Source organism: Hippopotamus amphibius, chromosome 6 (genome assembly GCF_030028045.1).
Source record: "Hippopotamus amphibius kiboko isolate mHipAmp2 chromosome 6, mHipAmp2.hap2, whole genome shotgun sequence".
NCBI classification, from domain to species: domain Eukaryota; kingdom Metazoa; phylum Chordata; class Mammalia; order Artiodactyla; family Hippopotamidae; genus Hippopotamus; species Hippopotamus amphibius.
The window spans coordinates 12,396,704-12,422,638 of record NC_080191.1 but is presented as its reverse complement, the minus strand read 5'-3'; the positions used below and the strand labels follow the sequence as shown (position 1 = coordinate 12,422,638).

At 37.6% G+C, this 25,935-nt stretch overlaps 1 protein-coding gene across 3 annotated transcripts in view; it reads right to left on the bottom strand.

Annotated features, from left to right (window-relative positions):
• The window catches only part of HACE1 (HECT domain and ankyrin repeat containing E3 ubiquitin protein ligase 1), a 109,131-nt gene extending 83,443 nt beyond the window's left edge, over positions 1-25,688 (bottom strand). For 2 of the 3 annotated variants that reach the window (XM_057739229.1, XM_057739228.1), the window contains exons 1-6: positions 25,267-25,688; positions 19,650-19,704; positions 18,540-18,629; positions 17,652-17,756; positions 10,845-10,920; positions 1,386-1,517 (exon numbers count right to left, since the gene is read on the bottom strand). In XM_057739229.1, the coding sequence (XP_057595212.1) occupies positions 1,386-1,517; positions 10,845-10,920; positions 17,652-17,756; positions 18,540-18,629; positions 19,650-19,704; positions 25,267-25,342 (534 nt within the window). In that variant the 5' untranslated portion in view covers positions 25,343-25,688. Of the gene's footprint in view, positions 1-1,385; positions 1,518-10,844; positions 10,921-17,651; positions 17,757-18,539; positions 18,630-19,649; positions 19,705-25,266 lie in introns of those variants that run through there. The other variant, XM_057739230.1, reaches the window with a different exon arrangement.
• Between the last annotated feature and the right edge of the window lie 247 nt (positions 25,689-25,935).

Below are 25,935 nucleotides of genomic sequence, written 5' to 3'. Positions count from 1 at the left end.
GTTTATAATCTTAGTAAATGACACGCCACTCATTTGTTATGGCGGAGTGTTTCTATTAAAGCGAGTACTTTTCTGTCCTGTTAGAGCTACCAGCAGGACTCTTTCTCTAACAGGCACCAGTTGCTTATTGAGGCCAGTCAAGATAAGAACATTTCAGATGATTTTTTTTCCACCCAGAATACTTCTTAAATTTAGCAGTACTGACATGGAGAAAGTAAAAAGTAATGAAAAGGAATATTCCTTGAAAATACTGGGTTAGTTTTCAGATGATAAAAGACAAAAGAATAAAAATGAACACTGGTGTTCAAAAGAAATGTCAGAAAGAAAAACAAATCACGTATCTCTCCTTTCATCCAATTCTTATTAAACATAAGACAGTGTCAACCTTGAGATCACTATAAAGTGCAATATTCTGTGAATTAAGGTCATACATAAAGCATCTAAACATGTAGGATCCAACATCCTGAACCCAGGTCAGGAAAAAAGTGTTTGCAGAGATAGAAATCCAGATTCCACCAGGAATTCTCCCAACAAAAAGATAAGACTCAGAGTGTGTACAAAAAAAATAAACAAACTTTCATATTTTTGTAAATGTTGGTTGGTGCTTTTTGTATTCAGTTCATTATTGTTGTTTAGTTAGTAAATAAATAATATTCTATTATCAATAATGTTAAATGTGGGGAAAAAAATGAAAGCAACCAGGATAGGAAATTATAAAAAGCAGAAATTCAATCTAAAATCTTAAGCTAACATTCTTTAAATAATGCAGCAGTCTCCTAATGAGAGAGAAAGCTATTAGCAATTTTAAAAGCTAAATGTTTATACACAGGCATAACAGGAAAGTACTGCCATAAAACAAAGGCATGATTTCAGAAATTAAAAATAAGAAAGAAAACAGCTGTGACTCTAGTATTTAAATCATATTCCAAGAGAGTACAAAAATATGATAATCCAAGTTGAACTATTTAAGCAATGTCAGAGCTCACTTACTTCACTAATTCCAAAACCTGAGCTTAATGGTAAAAATATGAAAATAGTAAAAAATATGAAAAAGTTATTTGATAAAACTGAGAACAGAATGAACATTATAAACTGCTAAAATTATATGTGAACATACATTTAAAATTTTAAATATTCAGCTATTAAAATCTATGAAGCAGAAATAAAATTGAAATCCAAATTATAAATACATTAAATATATTTAAAAGTACTATTTTTCTGTTCCTTTTATCTACATAGACTATATTAATAAGAAGTCCCCGTGATGCAGAGAATAAGATTTTGCTTCATGTTTCCAATTATGCACAAAAGTAAAAAACTTTTCATGAATTCAAAGTTTTCAAAAATAAATACATGCAACTTAAAGTACTCAAGGTTTAATTTACCGTCTTGTGACCGTTCTGGCAGGCCACGTGCAGCGCTGTCTGCCCCATCGCGTCCTCAACATCGACGTCACTGACGTGCTGTACAAGGTCATGGAGTAGTTCTGTCCGCCCATTCACAGCCAGCCAGTGTATCTGTGCAGCCATTTAATTACTTAACATTTGTGCAAGAGTGTTTCATATGAAAACAGCAGATAAATAATGCAATTATTTCTCAACTGTGAGCATAACATGCACACTAAAGATTAAAATTAAAATTTAAGCCAATATACCTTTTCCCCTATATTTTTATATAGGGAAAAAATATGCATCAGTATGTAGGTTACACCACCATGTACTTCAAAATCAAGCATTTCATGGTTCAAAGTAGTTAAAAATCTCCCACTTAGGATCACCAAATACTCTGCATTTTGGATGACCATGGATTGTATGTACAGCTTATCTCTAGAGAAGAGGTACTGGATATTTTTCCTTCTCCAGAAACAAACATAAGTTAAAAAGTAATTAACACAGTAGGTATCGTATTCTTTACTTCCTATATTTTACACATAATGCATGTAACATATATAAGTAACATCTATGGGGAGGATAAAAAAATATAAAACACCTATAAGACTACCACTCAAAGATAATTAATGTTAAAACTTTGGACTATGCTGTCCATGCAATTTTCATCTGACTTTTTTCCATTAAAAAAATATATCATGGCAGACAGTTCAAGATGGCGGAGTAGAAGGACGTCCGGTTACTCCCTCTTGCAAGAGCACTGGATTACGACTAACTGCTGAACAATCATCCACAGAAGCACACTGGAACTCACCAAAAAAGACACCCCACATCCAGAGACAAAGGAGCGACCACAATGAGACGGTAGGAGGGGCCCAATCGTAATAAAACCAAATCCCATGACTGCTAAGTGGGTGACTCACAAACAGGAGAAGAGTCATACCACAGAAGTCCACCCACTGGAGTGAGGGTTCTGAGTCCCACGTCAGGCTTCCCAACCTAGGGGTCCAGCAACCAGAGGAGGAATCCCCAGAGAATCAGACTTTGAAAGCCAGCAGGATTTGACTGCAGGACCTCCACAGGACTGGGAGAAACAGAGGCTCCACTCTTGGAGGGCACATAAAGAGTAGTGTGTACACCAGGACCCAGGGGGAAGGAGCAGTGACCCCATGGGAGACTGAACCAAGCCTACCTGCTGGTATTGGAGGGCTGTCTGGGGGGGGGGGGGGGGGAAGGGGGGAGCAGCTGTGGCTCACCCTGGGAACAGGGAGACTGGTGGCAGGAGTTCGGGGAAGTGCTCATTGGTGTGAGCCCTCCCAGAGTCCGAGTCTGCCATTAGCCCCACCAAAGAGCCTGTAAGCTCCAGTGCTGGATCGGCCAAACAACCAACACTGTGGGAACGCAGCCCCACCCATTGGCAGACAATCGGATTAAGGTTTTACTGAGCTCCGCCCACCCAGCCCTACCTACCACCAGTTCCTCCCATCAGGAAGCAGCACAAGGCTCTTAGATAGCTTCCTCCACAAGAGGGCAGACAGCAGTATCAGCAGTATTTAGTTCTGTGGAACTGAAAACCACAGCCACAGAAAGAGAAAATGAAAAAGCAAAGGACTTTGTACCAGATGAAGGGACAAGATAAAACCCCAAAGAAACAACTAAATGAAGTGGAGACAGACAACCTTCCTGAAAAAAGAATTCAGAATAATGATAGTGAAGATGATCCAGGACTTTGAAAAATGACTAGATGCAAAGATCGGAAAGATGCAAGAAAAGTTTAACAAAGACCTAGAAGAATTAAAGAACAAACAGAGATAAGCCATACAATACCTGAAATGAAAAATACACTAGAAGGAACCAATAGCAGATTAACTGAGGCAAAAGAATGAAGAAGTGACCTGGAAGACAGAACGGTGGAAATCACTGATGCGGAAAAGAATAAAGAAAAAAATATATCATGAAACTTCTGTTTTAAAATGGTAGCCTTGAACCTATGCATCAGCTCCTACTTCTTCCCCAAACATCACTAAAATGACAGTAAGTGTACATTTTCTTAAAGGACAGACCGATGAAGATGAAGAAAAGGAGAGAATATAACAGCAACCCATTTTGGAAGCTGGAAGCTTTTGTCTGACTTGTCAGAACAAAAAGGTGAATCCTAAACCAGTAATAGCACCAAGAAGGAAGATTCAGATCACAGAACTCCCAAAAGGCTCAAGAACAAGTAGTAACACCCTGCTGCACCTCTTGAAGTTACATATAACTTTTATATGCACTAGGAAACCAAAATATTTGTGTGACTCGCTTTATTGCAGTATTCACTTTATTGACATGGTCAGGAACAGAACCCACAGTATCTCTGAGGTATGCCTATAAATAAAAAACCAAACCACAATACCTCCAAGGTATGCCTATAAATAAAAAACCAAAACAAGAGAAAAACAAAGGAATCTCCAGGATGATGGTGAAGAGATATTCCAAATAACACTTTAAAGCAGGCCTAGAAATCAACCAATCTGACTTAGAGAACAGCAGTCTCCATAACAGACTCCCTCAAAACTATTCAAGAAGCTGAAAGGTACTGAACACATGTTATGTGGATATTTACAAAGCCCAGAGAAAGTCTAGTAATGAATTAACAATATGTATTTAGAAAACAACAACAAAAAATATGCTGCAATAAAGGAAGAAACAAAAATAAAAGACATACCTCCCCACCCCAGCCCTCTAAGGCATCTTCCATCCTCGAGTTGGACTCCCTTTGTTATACAACAACTTCCCACTATCTATTTTACAGTTGGTAGTATATATATGTCTGTGCTACTCTCTCGCTTCATCTCAGCTTCCCCTTCACCCCCCGCCCCCTCCCAAACCTCGAGTTCTCCAGTCCATTCTCTGCACCTGCGTCCTTGTTCTTGTCACTGAGTTCATCAGTACCATTTTTAGATTCCGTATATGTGAGTTAGCATACAATATTTGTCTTTCTCTTTCTGACTCGGGGAGGGGGAGTCAAGGAAGGGAGGGAATACGGGGATATGTGTATAAAAACAGATGACTGAACTTGGTGTACCCCCAAAAAAATAATAAATAAAATTAAAAAAAGACATACAGATTAGAAAGGAAAAGATAAAACTATATTTGCAGATGACATGACTGTCTATGTAGAAAATCCCAAGGAATCTACCAAAAACTCCTAGAACTAATCACTGTGTTCAGCAAGGTCACAGGGTACACAATCGACACACAAAAAGCAATTGCATTTCTGTGTACCATTAACGAACATGCAGAAATCAAAATTAAAAACAATCTCACAACTGCTCCAAAGAAAATACTTAGCTATACACTTAAAACATGCACAAGATCAGTATGCTGAGCAACACAAAATTCTGATGAAAGAAATCGAAGAGCTAAATAAAAGGAGAGACATACTGTGTTTATAGATTGGAAAACTCAACATAGTAAAGATGTCAATTCTCCCCAAATTGATGTATAGACTTAATGCAATTCCAATAAAAAAATCTCAGCAAGGTTTTTTGTCATAGACAAGCTTATTCTAAAATTTACATGGATAGGCAAAAGAACCAGAGTAGCTAACTGAATCTTAAAAAAGAAAAAGTAGGAGGAATTACTCTACCTGATATTAAGGCTTACTATATATAGCTAGAGTAATCAAGACAGTGTGGTATTCGCAAAGGGACAGACATAGGTCACTGGAACAGAACTGAGGACCCAGAAATAACCCCATACAAATATGCCCAAAAGATTTTCGAGAGATATAAAACCAATTTCATGCAGGAAGTATACAGCCTTTTCAACAAACAGTGCTAGAGTAACTGGACTCCATAGGTTTAAAAAAAAAAAAAAAGAGCCTTGAGTCAAGCATCACAAATATTAGCTCAAAATAGATCATAGGCTTAGATGTAAAATGTAAAATTATAAAACTTTTTGAAAAAGACAGGAGAAAATCTTCAGGATCTACAGCTAGGCAAAGAGTTCCTAAACTTGATACCAAAAACACAGTCCACAAACAGAAAAACTGAACTTCATCAAAATTTAAAACTTTCGTAATACAAAAGACCCAGTTAAGAGTTTTAAAAGGCAAACTAAAGATTGGGAGAAAATATTTGCAAATCACATATCTGACAAAGGTCTAGTATCTTCAAGATATAAAGAATTCTAACAAGTCAATTAAAAAAAAACATTAGAAAATAGGCAAATGACATGATCAGATATTTCACATAAAAGGATATACAGATGGCAAATAAACACATGAAAAGCTGTTCAATGACACTGGCTATTAGACAAGCGCAAATTAAAACCACAATGAGATATCACTATATACATACTTATCATAACAGCTAAAATAAAAAACAGTGACAACACCAAATGCTGGTGAGGATGCCAGAAAATTAGACCACTCATATGTTGCTGCTGGGGGTATAACATGAGACAGCCACTCTGCAAAAGTTAACCAGTGCATTTTAAAACTAAACATGAAACTACTATGCAACCTAGCAACTGTATTCCTGGGCATTTACTCCAAAGAAATGAAACCTTTACGTTCACACAAAAACCCGTACCCTATGTTAACCACAGCTTTATTCACAATAGCCCCAAACAGGAAACAACACAGATGTCCTTCAACAGGTGAATGGTTAAACAGACAGTGGTACATCTACACCAAGGAATACTAGTCAGCAGTGTAGAGGAATGGATTATTGGCACACACAACTATCCAAGGAATATGATGAGCACACAAAGGGCTATCCCAAAGAGTTAATATAGTATGACTCCATTCATATTCCGTTCTTGAAACGACAAAATTTTAAAATGGAGAACAAATTAGTGATTGCCAGGGTTAGGCGCGGGGTGAAGAAAAGGAAAGGTGTGGTTATAAAAGAGCAACACAAAACACCTTTGTGAAGTTGGAAATATTTAGAAGATTGCCTGTAGTAGTGGACACACAAGACCTACAAAGGTAGTAAATTTGGCTAAAACTTAATATACATACATAAACAGGTAAAAGTGGGTAGATGTTAAACTGGAGAAATTTGAATAACGTAAATTCTACCAATGTCAATATACTGGTCATGACATTATGCTATGGCTTTGTAAAATGTTACCACTGAGGAAACCTATGCAAAATATACGGAGGGTGGGGGTGTGGGGGTGTGTGTGTGTGTGTGTGTGTGTGTGTATGTTTTTTGTTTTTTGCCATGCTGTGCAGCACGTGGGATCTTAGTTCTCCAACCAGGGATCGAACTCTACCCCACCATGCTAGAAGTGCAGTCTTAACCACTGGACCTCCAGGGAGGTCCCCATAGCTATCTCATTTTTGAAAATGCAATTATTAACTACATGAAAAACAAAATGCTGTGCAAAAAAGAAAAGCAACTATAGTAAGCTATTTGGCCTGTGAATAGTTTTTATATACTCAAAAGGTCAAAACACTGAAAATGATCTAATAAAAATTACAACTATATTGGAAGGATTTGAGGGAAATGTGCTTGTACATGAAGGGATAAGGGGAGATGAGGCTGAAAAAGAGAGCAATAACCTTATCTTCCAGAAAGTCAATAGGTGATGCCTAAATGTGAAAAATCAGAAAGTAGCAATATTAGCATGTTATTTAGATACAGGGGAACAAAATGTTTATACCCATTAAAATAGCTGAGAGATGTTGACTAAGGAGTGAGAAATTTGGTAGCTGGGGAGGAAGGTCAAGAGAATGTTTACTTTTTTGGGGGAGAAGTGTCCTAAGGTAGATGTATATTTATTTGAGGTATTGAAGAGGAAAATCAGAAACTTGCATTCAGCTAAAAGTAACTTCATGCTCCTTCTGCTTTTGTAAGATATGCTTGCTGGGAGAAAGAAATAAGATGTAACCATAAGATGTTTTGATAAATATGGAATGTTCTGCACCTGCTCTTGCAAGTTTCTGTTTGGAAACTCCCATGCTCTGTAACTGATGGGCATAGCAACCAAGTAACCAATCTACCAATGCTAACTGTAACCATGTGCACTGACCCCTATAAAAGTAAAGCTCACCCTGAGCTCAGGGCCCAGAACTTTAGAGCCTTAGCTTGTCTGGTTAGTTTGTCTGGGGCCGCCAGCTTAATAAATCTAAGTTCTCCAACCCAATAAATCTGAGTTCTCCAACCCTCCGAGGGTGGTGCTTGGTTTCTCGACAGACCGATTTCTACAACAGTATAATGCCACAAAATCCACAGACCATACAATCATCTGCTTAAAGCATACAACTTACTGGTTTTTAGTATATTCACAGAGTTGTGCAATCATCACTACAATCAATTTTAGAACATTTTCATTTCCCCCCAAAGAAACCCTGTACCCACTGGCATTCCCATTTCCTCCATTTCCTGATGTGGATATATAAGGCACATGTCTCACTCTGACTTTGCCACCTGGGTAAAATAAGTCATCCACTGCCTTCAGTTTTTCCTACTGCTGTTCTTTCACTTTTTTCTCATAGAACTCAGAGGCAATGAACTTTGACAGTAGTTGAGAGATGGTATAGGCAATATATTCAAACCAACAGTCCATCATCCCTATTTCCTCACTTTTAGAATTTTGCTCAGTTCAGAACAGAACAAGTCAAGTCTAAATACTTCAGCCCAACAGCAATATGTATAGGACAGGGAAAATTCCACAACGCCCTACCATGAGTTTATGGTTAATGGTGTCGAATGATGGAGGCTTCGCACAGACCAGTATTTTGAATTATTCTTTTGTTTGACCCCCACCCCCACCACACCCTTGACAATGTGCCTTGGCACTACTTAGGATGGGTGAGCATAAAATATACTTTGTTCAAAATATAATCAGAAAAAAAAAACCTGAATCACTATACTGTACACCTGAAACTAACACAATACTGTAAGTTGACTACACTTCAATTTTAAAAATAAATAAAATATAAAAGTAAATACAAAAAATAAAAGTGATAGAAGAGTGATTCTGAAGGTGAAGGTGGAAAGGACAAAGTGCTCCTGAGTAGATCAGCTTGAGGAAGGAGCACACATATAGAAGTTTAAGATCTAGAAAGTGACCCCCTTAACTATCCATGCCACAGAACTTCAGAAGTCTTCATAAACTCCCAGTGGTATCTGAACACCAGTTAAACTCACTGCTCCCCTGTAGCATGCTCTCTTGCATCTCCGAGCCTCTGCCAATCTATTTCACAGAGCCAGAACCCCACTACCACTCCCAACCCCACAATCACCACTTTCACCAGTCTAACTTCTATTCGTCCCAGCTCTTGTGATACTTCCCTGGGATGCCTCCTCCAATGCCACAGGTGACGATGGGTCCCCTGCTCTGACTTCTATAGCCTATCACCTATATTAACATTCATTACACTGTGTCACCACTGCCTGCTGACTATCCTTTCTTGGAAGTTTAGGGAAGGCAAGGACTGGGTCAAATTACTGCTCTACCCCCCATACCAGCAACGTGCCTACTAGCACATAACAGATATTCAAGAAAATCCTGTTCAAAGAACAAATGAATGAAGAAACATGAGAAGTCCTTTGTGAGAGTGATCAGTCTAGAAAGCATACAGTCAAAAGTCCTCTCCTTTTGTATGAAAAATCATTCGGATCTTGACTCCCTATTGAAGGTTCTTCCTTCTCAGAAGCCTTGGTTTTACTGCCCCACATGCTTGGTGGCAACTACTGAAAATTCTGCAGCAACACATTTTCACCATCCTAGCTTGCTTCAGCTGATGGGATCAATGTGCCTGCCTGTTGAGTTAATTCCATGTGGTCTGGTACTAGGCAGGAACATGCCTGGCGGCCAGAGCAGTTTCTAAGAGAAGGAGGCACATCACACCAATCAGGGACACAGCATAGAACACTGGATTGATCCACAAAAAGAGCTGAGACTATTTTTACATAATAAGCCTTGTAGAATCACTTGACTCTTTAAATATATGCATAAGTAATTTTTTAATAAAAATTTTATATCCCACTTCCCTTAAAGTTCAGGAGTAAAGGCAGATAATTGGCAGATAAAAACTTATGCGATTAAACAGACTATGTTAGTACTGAGCATCTTATCTAGCCTATACTAGAGAGTGTCCTAAGGACACAGCTATGTCAATTCCATAGTTCTATAACCCTCTGTGGTACCTACCATATCACTACAGCATCCTGTAGATATTTGGAATACAGTTTTTCTTTACAGAGTAAATGGTGTTATATTGTTAATATATAACAAAAATCTAGATTATCACAGGAATTGTGAATTCCATATAATAATCATGATTAAGCTTATTCTTTAATAAGTCATTCACAGAATAATTCACATCTTATGAAAGCTGGCTTTTTATGCCCCAGCTCCCTCCCTGCCCACTGAAAAAAAAAATTTTTAATCAGAAAGGCCTTGAAAACGAGCATGGTATGTAAATACTCAATATTCTTCTTTAGTCACAAATTAAAGGATTCAAAATCTAAAAAAACTACCAAAGGAAGGTTAAAAAAAAAAAAGTTCAGCTTTATTGAGGTGTAACTGACAAAACTGTAAGACATTTAAAGTATACATCACAATAATATACACTGTGAAAAGATTCCCACCATCCAGTTAATTAAAATATCCATCACCTCACATACAGGAAGGTAAAATTTAATAAATAAAATTTATTTCTGTCACAATGACAAAACAATTTCTCAATAATCACATAATTCTATTTTATCTCTACTTCTAAATCAAGTAATGTTTCATTAAACGATAGTATGATTAAAATTTTTGGATTTCAGCAATCTCTTCAGTAATATCCCATACCACCCTCCCTATAATATCTTTGTGGATCAAAAAAATAAAATCATATTTTTGAAAAGAAAGTGACATGGCAAAATGGATAAAAATACTAGTTTAAGATGATATAACAAGTCCGAAAGGATACAGGCTAAAATATTAACAGTGATTATCTTTGAGTGCAGGGAGTACAGGTGAGTGATCATTCCCTTCCTTCATTACCTTTTATTTCCTCTCCTTTTTTTTTTTCATTCCTTTCCTTTTTATAACTGAGATGAGTTATAAAAACATAGCCATCCAAATTTTCCTACCATGTACATACTAAAAGAATTTAAAAGGACAATGAAAAACAGCTGTCCTGTAAATGAACTCATAACACACCTTAGCAGAGGATGCTCCTACGAAGTCCCTTGAAAGTCAGTGACAAAAGCTAGGGGAACAAGACTTCAAAATAAATGCAAGGTCATAAAGTTAAAAATAAGGGGAAAGGAGAAACATGGTGAACCATAACTTCTCTTAACAATATAGCTGAAAACTGTGTCTCAAATCATTCTGTATATTCTCAATTACCACAAAGTAATAAACTGCAGAAATACCTGTACTACATTTTGGATTACTATCACCTTCAATACTATTTTCCAAAAAGTACTTTTAAAATCATAGATAAAAATTCGTAACACTTACTGCTGTAAGGCCTTCGTTATTACAAATGTTCACATCAGCACTGTATTCTAATAATTTACTCATGCATTTCTTTTGCCTGAAAAGAAAAAGTCACAGATAACTGGTACTAGAAAATTAAACAAATGACAATTATTTTACTGAAACATTAACTACACTCAATGTTAACTGACGGCAAAAATCAACCTGTATCTGCAATATTTAAGTAAGTACCGTAATACCTGAAACAAAATACACAGTTTTTTCTATGACTCAAACATAATAGGATAAAGAAAAGGCACAATGAGGTTTTCATGCCATTGGGACAAACTCATCATTCAAAGTGCTGAGAAATATCTAGTGTTGAAAGAATATCTGGAATAGTAATCTTCATTAGAAATGTAAGACAATGTAAGTCTAACGGAAGGGGAATGGATAGAGTAAAATGATGTCTCAATATCGTATCCTACATTCTTGATGGCAAAATATTTAAAATACTAAGATGAGTAATTAAAACTACAAAATTAATAAAATGCCTATCTATTCATCTCCCTATCCACTTCACTTTTTCTTTCAATTTTTTTTTACTGTGGTAAAATATACATCATGTAAATTTATCATCTTAACCATTTTTAAGTGTACAGTTCAGTGCTATGAAGTATATTCATATTGTTGTGCAACCATCACCACCATCCATCTGAAGAACTCTTTACACAAAACTGAAATTCTACACCCATTAAACAATAACTCCGCATTCCCTCTCCTGCTAGCCCCTGGCAACCACTATTATACTTTCTTTATCTATGATTTGGGCTCATCTAAGTACCTCCTAAAAGTGGAATCATGCAGTTTGTCTTTTTGTGACTGGCTTATCTCACTTAGTAGAATGTCCTCATGGCTCATCCATGTTGTAGCATATGTCAGAATTTCCTTCTTTTTTAAGGCTGAATAATATTCCATTGTACGTACATACCACGTTTTGTTTATCCATTCATCTGTCAATGGACACGTAGGTTCATTTTTTTTTCACTATTGTGAATCATACCGCTACAAGCTCAAGTGTACAAAGATTTCTGCAAGACCCTGTGTCAAATTTGGGGGCGGGTATATACCCAGAAGTGGGATTATTGGATCACATGGTAATTCTTACTGCCCCATTCCACCCGCCCCCGGCTACACCATTCAGCTTGTGGGATCCTAGCTCCCTGATCAGGGACTGAACCTGGGCCCTTGGCAGTGAAAGCGAGCAGTCCCAATCACAGGACCGCCAAGGAATTCTCCATACGGTAATTCTATTTTTTAGTTTTTGAGGAAGCACCAAACTAGTTTTTGGAGCATCTATACCACTTTCCTTTCCCACCAACAGAGTACAAGGGTTCCAATTTCTACACAACCTCATCAACACTTGTCATTTTCTGGGTTTTTTTGATAGCCATACTAACGAGTGAGTTGGTATCTCACTGTAGTTTCAACTTGCATTTCCCTGATTAGAGATATTGAGCATCTTTTCATGTTCTCATTGGCCATCTGTATATCTTATTTGGAGACATGTCTACAAAAGTCCTTTGTTGCCTTTTGAACTGCCTGCCCACTTCATTTTGCTCACAATGTTTCCTCCTGGCCTGAGCCATTCCTAGTCACTCTTCAGTATTTATCTCAATTTCCCCTTCATTAAATAATTAAATGAAAATTCATGCTTTGGAAACAAAGTGATATATACATACACATACTATATATACATACACATACTATATATACATATTTATATGTAAAATATGTATTTTATGTACATGCTTAACTATGCTCAGCACTGAATTAAGGAAATGTGATTTAATCCATGGCATGAAAAAGGTCATGATCTAGTTGAGTAAATCACTGATATATATGTGTATATATATATACACACACACACATATACACACACACACATAAAAAATATAAAATAGGGTATGTGTAATAGCATATTATGTATAGGGCTTCCCTGGTGGCGCAGTGGTTAAGAATCCACCTGCCAATGCAGGGGACACAGGCTCAAGCCGTGGTCCGGGAAGATCCCACATGCTGTGGAGCAACCAAGCTCACAGGCCTAGAGACCATGCTCCGCAATAGGATAAGCCACTGCAATGAGAAGCCCACACACCACAACAAAGAGCAGCCCCTGCTCATTGCAACTAGAGAAAGCCCAAGTCCAGCAACGAAGACCCAATGCAGCCAATAAAATAAATTAAATAAATAAATTTTTTTTTAAATAGCATATTATGTATACTGTTATACCATATAGTATATATAGGATTAATATGAGAATTGAGATACTATGATTTATAGGAAAAATATATATTTAGTCTTAATCCACCCTTCTTGCTCATAGCTCCCAAACCCTTGCAATTTCCTAAGCAATTAAGAGCAGTGGGCCTGGACTTCCTAGGTGGCGCAGTGGTTAAGAATCCACCTGCCAATGCAGGGGACACAGGTTCAAGCCCTGCTCTGGGAAGATTCCACATGCCGTGGAGCAACTAAGCCCGTGCGCCACAACTACTGAGCCTGTGTGCCACAACTACTGAAGCCCACACGCATAGAGCCCGTGCTCCACAACAAGAGAACCCACTACAATGAGGAGCCCACACACCACAATGAAGAGCCCACACACCACAATGAAGAGTAGCCCCCACTCTCAGCAACTAGAGAAAGCCCGTGTGCAGCAACAAAGACTCATCACAGCCAATAAATATATAAATAAATTTATTAAAAAAAATAAAAAAGACCAGTGGGCCTTTGTCCTGAAAATGTTTCAGAGCAGGTGACTTTTGGGTCCCACCCAAGAGTGGGGGCTGGTTGCCAGGAGAACTGACCACATGATTAGAGGGTACTTTCAGTCCCACCCCAATTTCCAGGGAGGGGAGAACAAGCGGAGGTTGAATCAACTGTTATGATTTAGTCAAATCAATCACTAACTCATAGTGGCCAATGATTTAAGTCAATCATGACTCTGTAATAAAGCGTCCATAAAGACCCTGAAGGACAGCTTTTTGTCCCTTTCAGGGAGAACTTTCCAGAGGGGAACCAAAACGCTTCTCTGTGCAACCAGGCCAGGACCTCCTTTGTTCAGGACCTCACCCTGTGTATCTATCTCTTCATTTGGCTGTTGATTCATATCCTTTAATATCCTTTTATAATAAATCAGTACTCTAGTGAGTAAACAGATTTTCCTGAGTTCTGTGAGCCATTCTAGCAAATTAATCGAACCCCAAAAAGGATTGTGGGAACCTCTGATTTATAGCCAGTCAAAAGTACTGGTAACAACCTGAACTCTCAATTGGAATCCTGAGCTTGAGGGGGTTGTCGGAACCTCCAATTTGCAGCCGACCAGTGAGGAGCACCACTTGTGACTGAGCTTGCAACTGGTGTCTGAAGTGGAGAGTGGTGTTATAGGACTGAGCCTTTACCTACAGAATCTGCTTCTACCTGAAGGTACGTAGTGTCAGAATTAAGCTGACTTCTAGGATGCTCTGCTGGCATCCAAGAATTGCTTATTGGTATGGGGAAACCTACACACACACACACACACACACACATGCATACATGCACACACACTGGAACTGGGTCCAAGAACTGGGTCCATATTGCAAGTATGCTATACATATAATATATGGCATATAGAGAGTATACATAATACATGTAGTATATATAACTATTTACTCAGATAACAGATATCTTCATGCCATGGATTATATACTTCTTTAATAACTCAGTACTAAGCATAGCTAATTAATTACTAATTATTCATTCTTATAATCAATAGCTAAAATTAACTGAATAAACCTTTTAAAAGAGAACAAATTACTTCTGTTGCTTAGATTTTATCTAAAATGAAGTTAAATGTCATTTTAGATCAGCATTATAATCATAGAAATGGGAGAAAATAAAGCTCTGAGTAAACCTTTAAGTTTAAAAGTTTACACAGTTCCTTCATTAAACCATTGTTATGAAAATGTTAGGAAATAAATCTTCAATAACGTGAGACAACAGACCAGAAAGTCTTATTAAAATTAATATTACGTTGTTTAAATTGTGTGTGTGTGTGTGTGTATGTGTGTGTGTCTGTGTCTGCACCCATATTGCTGGATTTCTAAAATTTATTTAGAAGCCTATCGTGGACTATTGGCATATTGTCAGAATAAATGCTTAGATGGGACTGTGCCAGGGAACAAGTTCCAACGAAGTGTTTAGGGTTAGAGGTTGTTAAAAAAAAGCAGCAATCCATACTCCCCCTCCCAAAAATGAACTGCAAAAGGTCCAGGGCAACATGAGAGAAACATATCCTTTTTCTTACTTAGCGATCATTATTGCTATTTTCCAGAACCTTGAGTAAATCAAAAAGACCAACTAAGTGCACACCTATTTTGCTTAGAATGGAGCTAAAATGTTAACACATGAGCTATGCCCTTTATGAGCTCATAATCTAGCCCCAAAAGTAAAGAAAAAATGTTTCTAGGACTTCCCCGGCGGTCCAGTGGTTAAGACTCCACACTTCCACTTGAGGGGGTGCCGGCTCAATCCCTGGCTGGAGAACTAAGATCCCCCCTGCCATGTGGAGAAAAGATTTTTAAAAATGTTTCAAATCTGACCCATATGCAACCCAAAGGTAAGCAATAATGTTTAAGTCTTCCCTTCTAACATCCTCATACAATCATGAGCCAGGACGCTGGATCCTACTGCACAGGAAGCAACTATTTTCCTGCCCAGACAAGGCAACAATTAAGCTGCTCTGAGGCAGCTTAATGGTTTTTGTACTAGAAAGGGCAATTTAGTACTAATGCACCCAGCACTGATGGCTGAAGACAGAAACACTAAAGCAGGCGGAGAGAAATACTCTACCCCTCTGACAACCATAGATGAGGGAACAAAACAAAAACCCCACAAATCACAGACCAGCAAAAAGAGAATTCACCTATGACTTCTGCTTCAGTCTAGACAAATTTGAACTTATAGAGAAATTACAGCAAAAAACTATTTCTGAAAGCATCAAAACCTACAGGAAGCAACAAGTAAGCAAGTCACTTAGTAAACATTTACTGAGCACCTCTAAGTCGTACAAGGCACCCATTTGGTAAATAAAAACCGAAATAGTTAAGTATGGAATACCAAAAGTAATCTTTATAGAAACAGAAAGGCATTCAAGTTAGATGTTATGTTAGAGTTATGGACTCTTCTTATTCCTTTTCTAGTCACTGATTTGCCATGTGAATTATGTAATAATATCTGCCATATTACTTTACCTTTAAAATGTAATGGTCTCCAAACTGAATGTCTCATCAAAAAAAAAAAAAAGAAAAAAAGATAAACATGTGAGATGATGGATATGTTAATTAACTAGATGAGAGAAATCCTTTCACAATAGATCAAATCATCAGGATGCACACTTTAAATATATTATAATTTTATTTGCCAATTATACCTCAACAAAGTTGGGGGGGAAAAAAAGGAATAGTCTCCTAAATGACAAAGTCTCCTTCTACAACAGCAGTAGACATTTTATCCCTGCTGTGTGCCAATCTGTCCTTTCATTTACAGTTGTTCAGACAGTGAGATATTTTTCTATATGTAACTTTTTCAAAGAGCTTTGTCACTTGGAGGATGGAAGATACCTTAGAGGACTGGGGCGGGGAGGGTGGGGGGGACTCGAGGTGGGGGGGGAGTCAAGGAAGGGAGGGAATACGGGGATATGTGTATAAAAACAGATGATTGAACTTGGTGTACCCCCAAAAAAATAAAAAATAAAAAATAAAAAAAAACAAAGAGCTTTGTCACTATTCTAACAACACTTGGGATCATGTATCTAGACCTGAGATCAATTCAACAAGGGAAAGATGTACTCTATGACCTTGGGCACGACACCCTACAATATACCTAATGTGGCCAATTATAAAAACAACTGTTTAATCAGCACGTTACTGCTTGCAACAGTGGACAACTAAACTGGTTCACATGCTAAATCAGAAAATGGGACACACAAGACAGGGTCAAAGGACTATGCCTCTCTCCTGTCCAACCTAGACATCACTATGGTTCCTGTCTTTCTGGTTCCACTTCAATCCTTATCTGCAAAAATTTGGCCTCAGATTGATGCAGGGAATAATGTTAGCCCCCTATCCATCTCACTTAGGCAGCCACCTCAACTCCCTAACATTCCTATTCAAAAGAGTCAACAAAAAATACTTTCAAGAGTAATCAAAAGAAGAGACACGTAGGAATATTCTTTCATAGAGGAGTTTTCTAGCATTCCAACAACGTTTATAAATGTAAGTTCTTCAAGCCCTGAATCAAAAACTAATTTTAAATATAATCCCAACCATTTTGGTCCAGTTTCTCAGTTGAACAGAATTTTAAGAAGTAAAAAATACTGTAGAGGCAGACACAGAGATGTGAAATTCTTGACAAAAAAAAAACTAGGTGTAATGTATTTACTCTGCCTTCAACTGCATTAATAAAATTAACTAAACAATTTGGAAAATAAGCCATGGAGTCAGATGTGGCAAAAGACTACCAGGAAAAACACTGAAACAAAGAGGTGAAAATTATGCTTTTCAGAAAATGTCATTATAATACAAGTAAAAATAAACTTTGAAAAATACATTTTCAAGAAGAAAAATATTAATAAACAAGTTAATAAATTATTAAAATTATAGTTATTTAAAAGTGTAACATAATAATTCAAGATCTCTTCCCAAGACAAATACTGGCGGAAAAATTACCAAATGAAGGTAGAGTACCTTGACTACTCTTAGTCATTACTGATAATACAACTTAAACTACTTAAGAAAAAATACTTACCCATTTCTAGCTGCCAAATGAAGGGGTGTACAGCCTGAAATATCTTGATAGTTAGGATTTGCTCCCTTCTTTAAAAGCAGAACCAAGCATTCCACCGATCCACAACTAAAACAATATTGAAAACAATTCAGACACATTTAACAAATAGCCATAGTTGACACAGCTTAATTAAAATACAGAAAGCCCTATTAAACACACTGTATTAGGGGTCCATACTAACCTACAACTTACTCCTGTCACAAACAGTAAATATCCTCTACTTTCAAGATGGTACATTCTACTACAAAAGCTATGAAGTATTTGAGAAGTTCATATAAAGCAAAATAAAGTATTATCAAATAGAAGAAACAATATAGTACTCAACTTTTGGCCTTCCAGAGCCAAATTTATACTGAAAAATCAATTTTATTTAGGTAGAGTTACCTCTACCTAAATCCTAAAAGGCTTGTTGATGAGATATCAACAAACTGATTAGTTACACAATGGAAGATTATGAATAAAAATCATTCTCACACCTAAGTAAAAAAAATATAAAGCCAACAACTTCACATGCAATTAGTATATAAAATCTTATATTGGTGGGATAAAAGTAAAATTTTGGTGAATGTACCCTCTTAAGTGCATCCAGGAAAGATAATCCCCATTCCTAACCTCCTCTAATCTGACCTAGAACAAGCTAAAACATCAGACATAAGAGTTGAGTCCAATCCCAAGATTAACTATCCAGTGAAAGAATGCAAGCATAGCACGCTAAGCCCTCAACAAAACAAAGAACCACTCAGCTGTCTGTTCTCATCTCGCTCCATAACTACTATAGAACACACTGATTCAAAGCTTACTGATCGTTACTCCAGACCAAAACGTAATCCAAAATATCTTTAGTCTTACTTTGCTGCAATGTGAAGCAAGCTTCTTTTCACACGTCCAAATGCATAATTGACATCAAACTTTGAATTTGATAGTAGTTCAGAAACAGACCTGTGCCAAAAGAAAATTGAGTCAACCTTAACAAAAAGTTTTTAAAAACATAATAACTCAAGTTAATAACTCTTTAGTGTTACTGTTACCAATTATTCAAAAGGTTTTGTCCCACATCAGCCAGAACACAAGGCACTACTCTCTAAGCATAGCACAGCAGCCAGTGCAGCATCATCCAAAAACCAACTCCCCTCACCTATAAACTGGTGCTGAAGGGTTCCCCGTCTGCCGCTCTGACTATGTCACCTGCTCTGAGGACAACTAAGTTGGCTTCAGCTCCCACTAGATTCTTGAGAAACAAAGAGAGTAAGTAGGGCTGGCTGCTCCCCCGGCAGAAAACTGAGCCTATCTATATTAATTTTGCCCAAATAAGAAAAATCAGACAAAAACATGTTTTAATTATATCAGACAGGAAGTTCAAAGCAAAAAAATCATTTATATTTTCAACATGTTTCAAAATAGTGTCTCTTTACTTTCTGCTCATAATTCCAAACTACCCAATGGCTAACCACAGCAGAGCTGTATGTTACAAGCATAAACACCTCATCACAGCCAGACAATGGTACCTCACATGCGCCCTATAAAAGAAGTGTCAACATTACATCAATAAAAAGAACATCAAAATAGTAGAATATTAGGGAATTAAGTTGTCCATCAGCCCTAACCTTTTGCTATAAAGATCAGTAGTGACTTTTAACAGAAACCATCATAATGTTGTTTTCACTATGAGTGACCAAGCAAATACTTGTTTTAAGTTCTATGCATTTAGAAAATCTCTTACCATAGAATTTTATAGTTGATGTGGATCTTGGAAAATCTTGTTTCTTATTTCACAGACAGAAAATTATAATAAAGGTTAAATAACTTGCCCCAGGACAAAACCTACATCCAAACTCTGTGTGCATTTGTGTGTGTGTGTGTGTGTGTGTGTGTTTGTACACAACATTTAGGTAAATTTATATTATTAAAAAATATAAACTTGTGGAAAACAATATATAAATTTATGAAATAGGCACTCACCTGTGTTGATCAGCCATAACCATTGGCATTAATGTATAAACAGCAGTTTCATTATCTAAGTATTAAAAAAAAAACAGAAAAAGAATTAATTTATCTTCATCTTTTATTAATTTTCCAAAGGGTGATACTTATGAGTACTTTAGAGTTTTCTTAACTGTAAATAAAAAGGTAGAGGAAGAGGTGGAAGAAGATTACGGACAGTGAAAAACACAAGAGATACTGCAAAATCTGCAATAATGCAGAATGTTTCATTGTAGTTACAAGTATTCTGGAGGAATTTTAAGTATATATGAATATCAAAGCTATATAAGCTAAAATAATTTTAAAACATTAAATATACATAGTACTTAAAAAATATATACATAGTACTTGCTTCTTGTTGATAATATAAATTTTTAGAAGCTTTTATTAAACAGCATTAAAGTCTTATTTTTACTTATTACTTAACTCACATTTTCATTTATTATCTTTTATAGAATTCACAGAAATATAATCGAAAAGAAGTTAAGTGAGTATCATCTATGATCTCATGTGATACGTAAATTTCACAGTGTTTGAATTTACTTTTCTTTCTCTTTCCTTTTTTTTTTTTTTTTTTTTGATGTGGACGATTTTTAAAGTCTTTACTGAATTTGTTAAGTACTGCTTCTGTTTTATGTTTTGGTTTTTTGACCACGTGGCATGTGGGATCCTAGCTCCACAACCAGGGATCGAACCCGCAGCCCCTGCTTTGGAAAATGAAGTCTTAACCACTGGACTGCCAGGTAAGGTTCTGAATTTACTTTTATATATTACTAATGGTCATTTCTCAATTTAATGCAGTTTAGAACTTTATGTTTTTTAATAAGTCATTTACAGAGAAGTAACCCTGATAAGTCCCATTTCACCCTTAAAAAGTTAATAGCAGTGCTAAAATTAATGAGTTAAAGTTTGAGGAGGTTATTTGCATAGTATCAAAGTTATCTCCCCCCAACATTAATTACAAAGGAAAAATAGAGAATTTACAGTGTAGAACCCAGCAAATATCACCTTAATCAACTGATAAAGGGTAACATCATCAGAAATAACATATATCAATTTCTTGTAGCCCTTGAGTATCCACTGAGAAGGGCACATCACTTTTGTAGTACTCTTGCCAAAAATCTGTAACTTAAATCTACTCATGGGAAAACATCAGACAAACCCAAATTAAGGGGAATTTCACAAAATACCTGACCAGTCCTCTTAAAAAGACTGAAGACCATTAAGGACAAGGCAAAATTGAAGAATTAACACAGTTCAGGGGAGACTAAGGAAACATGACAACTAAATGCAATGTGGTATCCTCAAACAGATCCTAAAATAGAAAAGAAACATTAATGGGAAAACTCGTGAAATTCTAATAAAAGTCTGGAACGTGGCCAATAGTATTACACCAATATTAATTCCTTAGTTTTGACCACTGTACTTTGGTTGTATAAGATGTGAACATGAGGGGAAGCTGAGTGAAGGGTATACAGGAACTGTGTAGTATTTACGCAACTTTTCTGTAAGTCTAAAATTACTTAAAAATGAAAAGTTAAAAAAAAAACGAAAGAAAAAGGAGGAGAAATTGTTATCATTAAAAGAGTCTTAAGCGATGAGTCAACCAAATGTAATGTGTAGACCTGAATGAATACTGATTCAAACAAACCAAATGCAAGCAGACATTTTTGAGAGGAGAAAACTGAATATAGACTGGGCATTTGATGAGAATTAAAATTACTGTCAACTGTGTTGGCTCTAATAATGGTATTGTGACTATGTTTGAAAAAAATTATATATTTAGAAATATATCCTGAAGTGTTTAGAGGAGAGAAAAAAGTTACCATTTCTTCACATTTTTGTTCATTACTATCTCTGAGTATATACACGAAGAGCAGCTCAGTTCTAGTCGACATTCACAAGTACAGTATGCAGATGCAACAATTTTCTCACTATAATAATAAAGTAATAACCAAAGAATCCTATTAATAATAGCCAACATGTTTTAAACTATTATCTTAAAGGCACTGTTCTAAACACTTCCCTTGCAATATGCATCTTTTATCCTCACAGCCACCTTATAAAGTAGGTACTAGTATTATCCCCATTTTACAAATGAGAAAGCTGAAGCAGTAAGCAAAGTAATAAGCCATGTGTTGGTGGCATTAAGTGGCTAAACTGGAATTCAAAGCTGGCTGATTCCAAAGCCTCCACAATAAAAATATTACAATGCACCCAGTATACACTATATACAAATAACCAAAAGGTCTACAATACTATTCTTAACGCATACAATAGTCTAATTTGTTTTATTCTTTTCTACCTCAATTTTTTCAAAATGCTGACTCTGCAACCACTAAATTCTTCTCATTATCTAACAGTGAGTCACCAACAGGAGTTAAACAACACTGCACTAAGCCTCCCTTAGCAGGGCAACATTCTTTATCTCTCATATAATACACGCCCCAATAAAAATCTTAACCTCTCAACCATGACAATTTCAATTAAGTCACTCCATATTAAACAAAGTCATAAACAGGAAATACCCTTATCTGTGAACTTAAACTTTTAAATCAAGACAGTACATAATTTTAAGTGAGCATCATAAGGTTCGCATGAGTTTTACTTACAGGGTATTTATTTAGATACAATTAAGAGGTAGATCTCATTTTTTAAGTCACATTTAACCTTCTAAGAATATAGCTCACAGACACTAAAAGGTATGAAGACACAACTATGATGCTAGGAGACTCTCCAAAAAATACTATACTAAGAAAGTACTGAATAAATTTGCTGTCAGGTGTTTCTTTCTCCACACTCATGAAGAAATCTTGAGAATTTGGTATATAACAAAAGTTTTCAGAGTGATAAGGAAAATTTAATCTCTCACTTTATCAGATACGTTGTTCATTTTTATTAAAAACGTTTCAGAACTCAACAACTAAAAGGAAAACCTCAGAGAGCAGGAAGCCCAGAGTCACTATGCCATATTCAATTTCTCCTCAAATCATAAAATGAAAGAGATGTTTTTAAAAATTGTTAATTACCCTAATCATGCTCAAAGGGCTCAAGTTCCATTATTTTATTAAACAAATTACATTCACTGTAAATGCAATAGTTTAATATTTTTTCCACATAAGTGAACAATATAAGCCAACTTTTTAAAGTCCACAGGGAATCTATATCCCTAAAATAACTGTTTTCCCTCTACTTCCTCTCTCACAAGAATATTCCTGTGTTAGCCCTAAGATGACTCGACAACCTGCACTCTAGTACTTAGTGGGAATACTCAGGTTTTCATCATCCCAAGGAAACATAAGTATGTCCTCCTGGAATTCAATTCAGTAAATAAAATATCTGTAGTTTAATCCTATGCAACAAAGTTAATTTTAGAGCGAGGGCTGATTAAAAACTTTACAACCTTAATAATTTGTTGCAACCAAATGCTTGGTAGTCGATGAATTCTAAAAAGGCAAGACAAATATCTGATTATTTCCTAAATCTTGACAGATCTCAGGACTTCTGTTCAGCCCTTAAAAAGCAAACACAGCAATCTAGATTTTTATAATTAGAATGTAACACACACAGGCACACACACAGATTTGAAAGAGCCAATCTCTGAGAAAAAAAAATTATCATAGTTTAGGGACAAAGATAAATTAAAAGAACAGGATGAACAAACTCATTATAATCAAAGAAAAACAAATGTAAGCAATATAGGAAAAAGTTTTATTTTTAATTACTCTAGTTTCCAGGGACTGTCGGCAAAATCTTTTCCAAAGTGTAAACTGAGAGGCTGATACTCAGTCTTAAAAATGTTGATATAATTAGATCTATATTCTTCTATGTAATAATCCTAAGGAAATATTTACAGAGACAAAGACTTAAAAATGTACAAAGCTGTTCCTCATAAAATCTATTACAAAAACAAAAATTAGATTCAATATCTGTTACATATTATCCTCTGAAATCCTACAAAATAATTAAGCATATTCAAAGATATAAAAAATGTTATGTTTTCTAAAAGCAAAATAAAAGACTATATGCAGTATGATCTTAATTCGGTAGAGAAAGAAAATAATAATAGAAGGAAATAAAGAAAATACTAACATTGTTACTGTGTGTGAAATAATATTTTATTTTTCTTTCTTTTCAAAATTTTTTACAATGAAAATACATTACTTTTAAAACCAGGAAACATTATCCAAGTCTTCAAAGTCACATTTATATAAAAAAAAAAATTGGGACTTAAACTGAGCAATACAAATTGCCGTATCAATGAAACTACACACGCAGCAACAGATACTAATAATTTGAGTGTGGAAAAAGAGGGAGATCAGCACTTTAAGAAATGGGCTCAAAGGTAGAAGGTGGAAAGAAAACAGAGAAAGAAAAAGCTGAAGCCAAAGGTCTTGTTCCTAAAATCAGGCTTATTTTCAGTCTATTACTTTACACTAGCAAAGTACCAAGTACAAAACTTTTTTTTTTTTGGGGGGGGGGGGGTACACCAAGTTCAATCATCTGTTTTTATACACATATCCCCATATTACAAAACTATTTTTGAGAAACAGTCACCACAAATCATCCTGTTCTGAATCGTAAGTAGAGACTCGGGAAAATCTTTTTCAGGAAAATAACCCCCAGGTCCCCAGTCCCAAACTTCTCCCAGGGTCTTCTTCCTTAACCTACAAATCACCTCTCCAGCAGCAATTCAAAGAAGTTTGGGGGGAGGATGGGGGGAGGGGGGAAGGTAAGATAAACTAATACAAAGCATTAAAAAAACAAAAAACCCACCAGCCATAACCCCTACCCTTTCTCTCGGCTGGGCACACAGAATCAAAAGCCTCTTCGAGGCAGCACTGCCCTCTCCCACTACCAAGCCACCTGAATTCAGGAGGCTGCAAACAAAACGGCTTTCTTTCTCACCTCTTTTATAACTAGTGTTTTACCTATCCTGAAGGAATCCCGGCCCCCTGAACTTAAATTCCTGAACTACACGGATCATGCCTTACTCCTCTTTGTAGAAGCGCCCCAGCCCCCACCTGCCTGATGAATAAATAAAGGCAGAATGCTTTTTAGAGGAAACTGTATATATGTAAACACACACAGTACGTCATGTACACGTCTGATAACTGACACTTTCATGGATCCGCTTACTGTCAAAATACAAAAGTGCTCCACATTTTTAAAAAGGAAAGACTGCTTGATTCCCCTCAGCAGCTTAAAGTAAACAATACTACTTGGGGAGCATCTCTCCATCCCCAGCAGGCAGCGACTGTAAAACGGCCCACAACTGTGATGTTTTCCGAATCCGGGTGTCCGCCATCCGGGTGATATTTCTGCTCCTTCACCAAAACCCCTAATCAACAGTCCGGAGAGACTTTTGTCTGTCCTGCTTCTTCCAGCATTAGGACCCTCACGGCCCGGGCCCCGCCGGCAAACTCCCACCCGGCCGGGGCGGGAGCGGGGGGCGAGGGCTGGGGGGATCCCAGCCCGGCCCCTCCCTGCCAAAGAAAGTAAATGTGGGCGTTCGCTCAGCTTTCGGTTAGTTTCTCCCCACCCACCCACCCCCGCTCCCGACCTCCCGGCCGCCCCCCGCCCGCGGCCCGCTCACCGTCGGGCAGCTCCACGGTGCGCGCGCGGCGCAGCGAGCGCGTTAGGCGGTTCAGCTGCTCCATCGCTCTCTCCATCCTCGGCGCGCCCTCCGCGCTCCCCCTGCCGCGCCCGCGGCCTCCGCACCCAGCGCCCTACATCCCGTCCCGCGGGCGGAGGCGGCGGCTCGCCCGGGCCAGCGCCCGGGGGTGCGGGGGCCGCTGGGGGCCGCGTCCTCTATCCGGGGGCCAGGGGCTGTCGGACAGACCACCGAGGGGACACCCGCCGCCGGAGACGCCGCTCGGGCCCTTCCTGCCGCCGCCTCTTCCCTCCCGGACTCGCACAGCCTTCTGGGAGCGGTAGTTCCGAGCCGCGCGCCCGGGGCGGAGCCACGCGGGGCGCTACCGCGGGCCCGCGCCCCCGCCACGGAGACGCCAGGCTAGGGCGGCGTGTGCGGGCGGCGGTGCCCCGGCCGGGCGTGCCCGCGGGTTCCGGGAGAGACTTCCCGGGTGTGCCCACGCCCCCTTCTCGTGCCCGCAGAGCCGCACGAGATCAGCTCCCTTCAGTTCTGTCACGCCCCCTATATAGCCGCCTGGGGATTTGCACAATTGTTCTTAAATCTGTTGTCAGTCATCCCAGTTTGGGTACATTTGTTTTCCAGATACATGAACTGTTGAAATATTTTCATCTG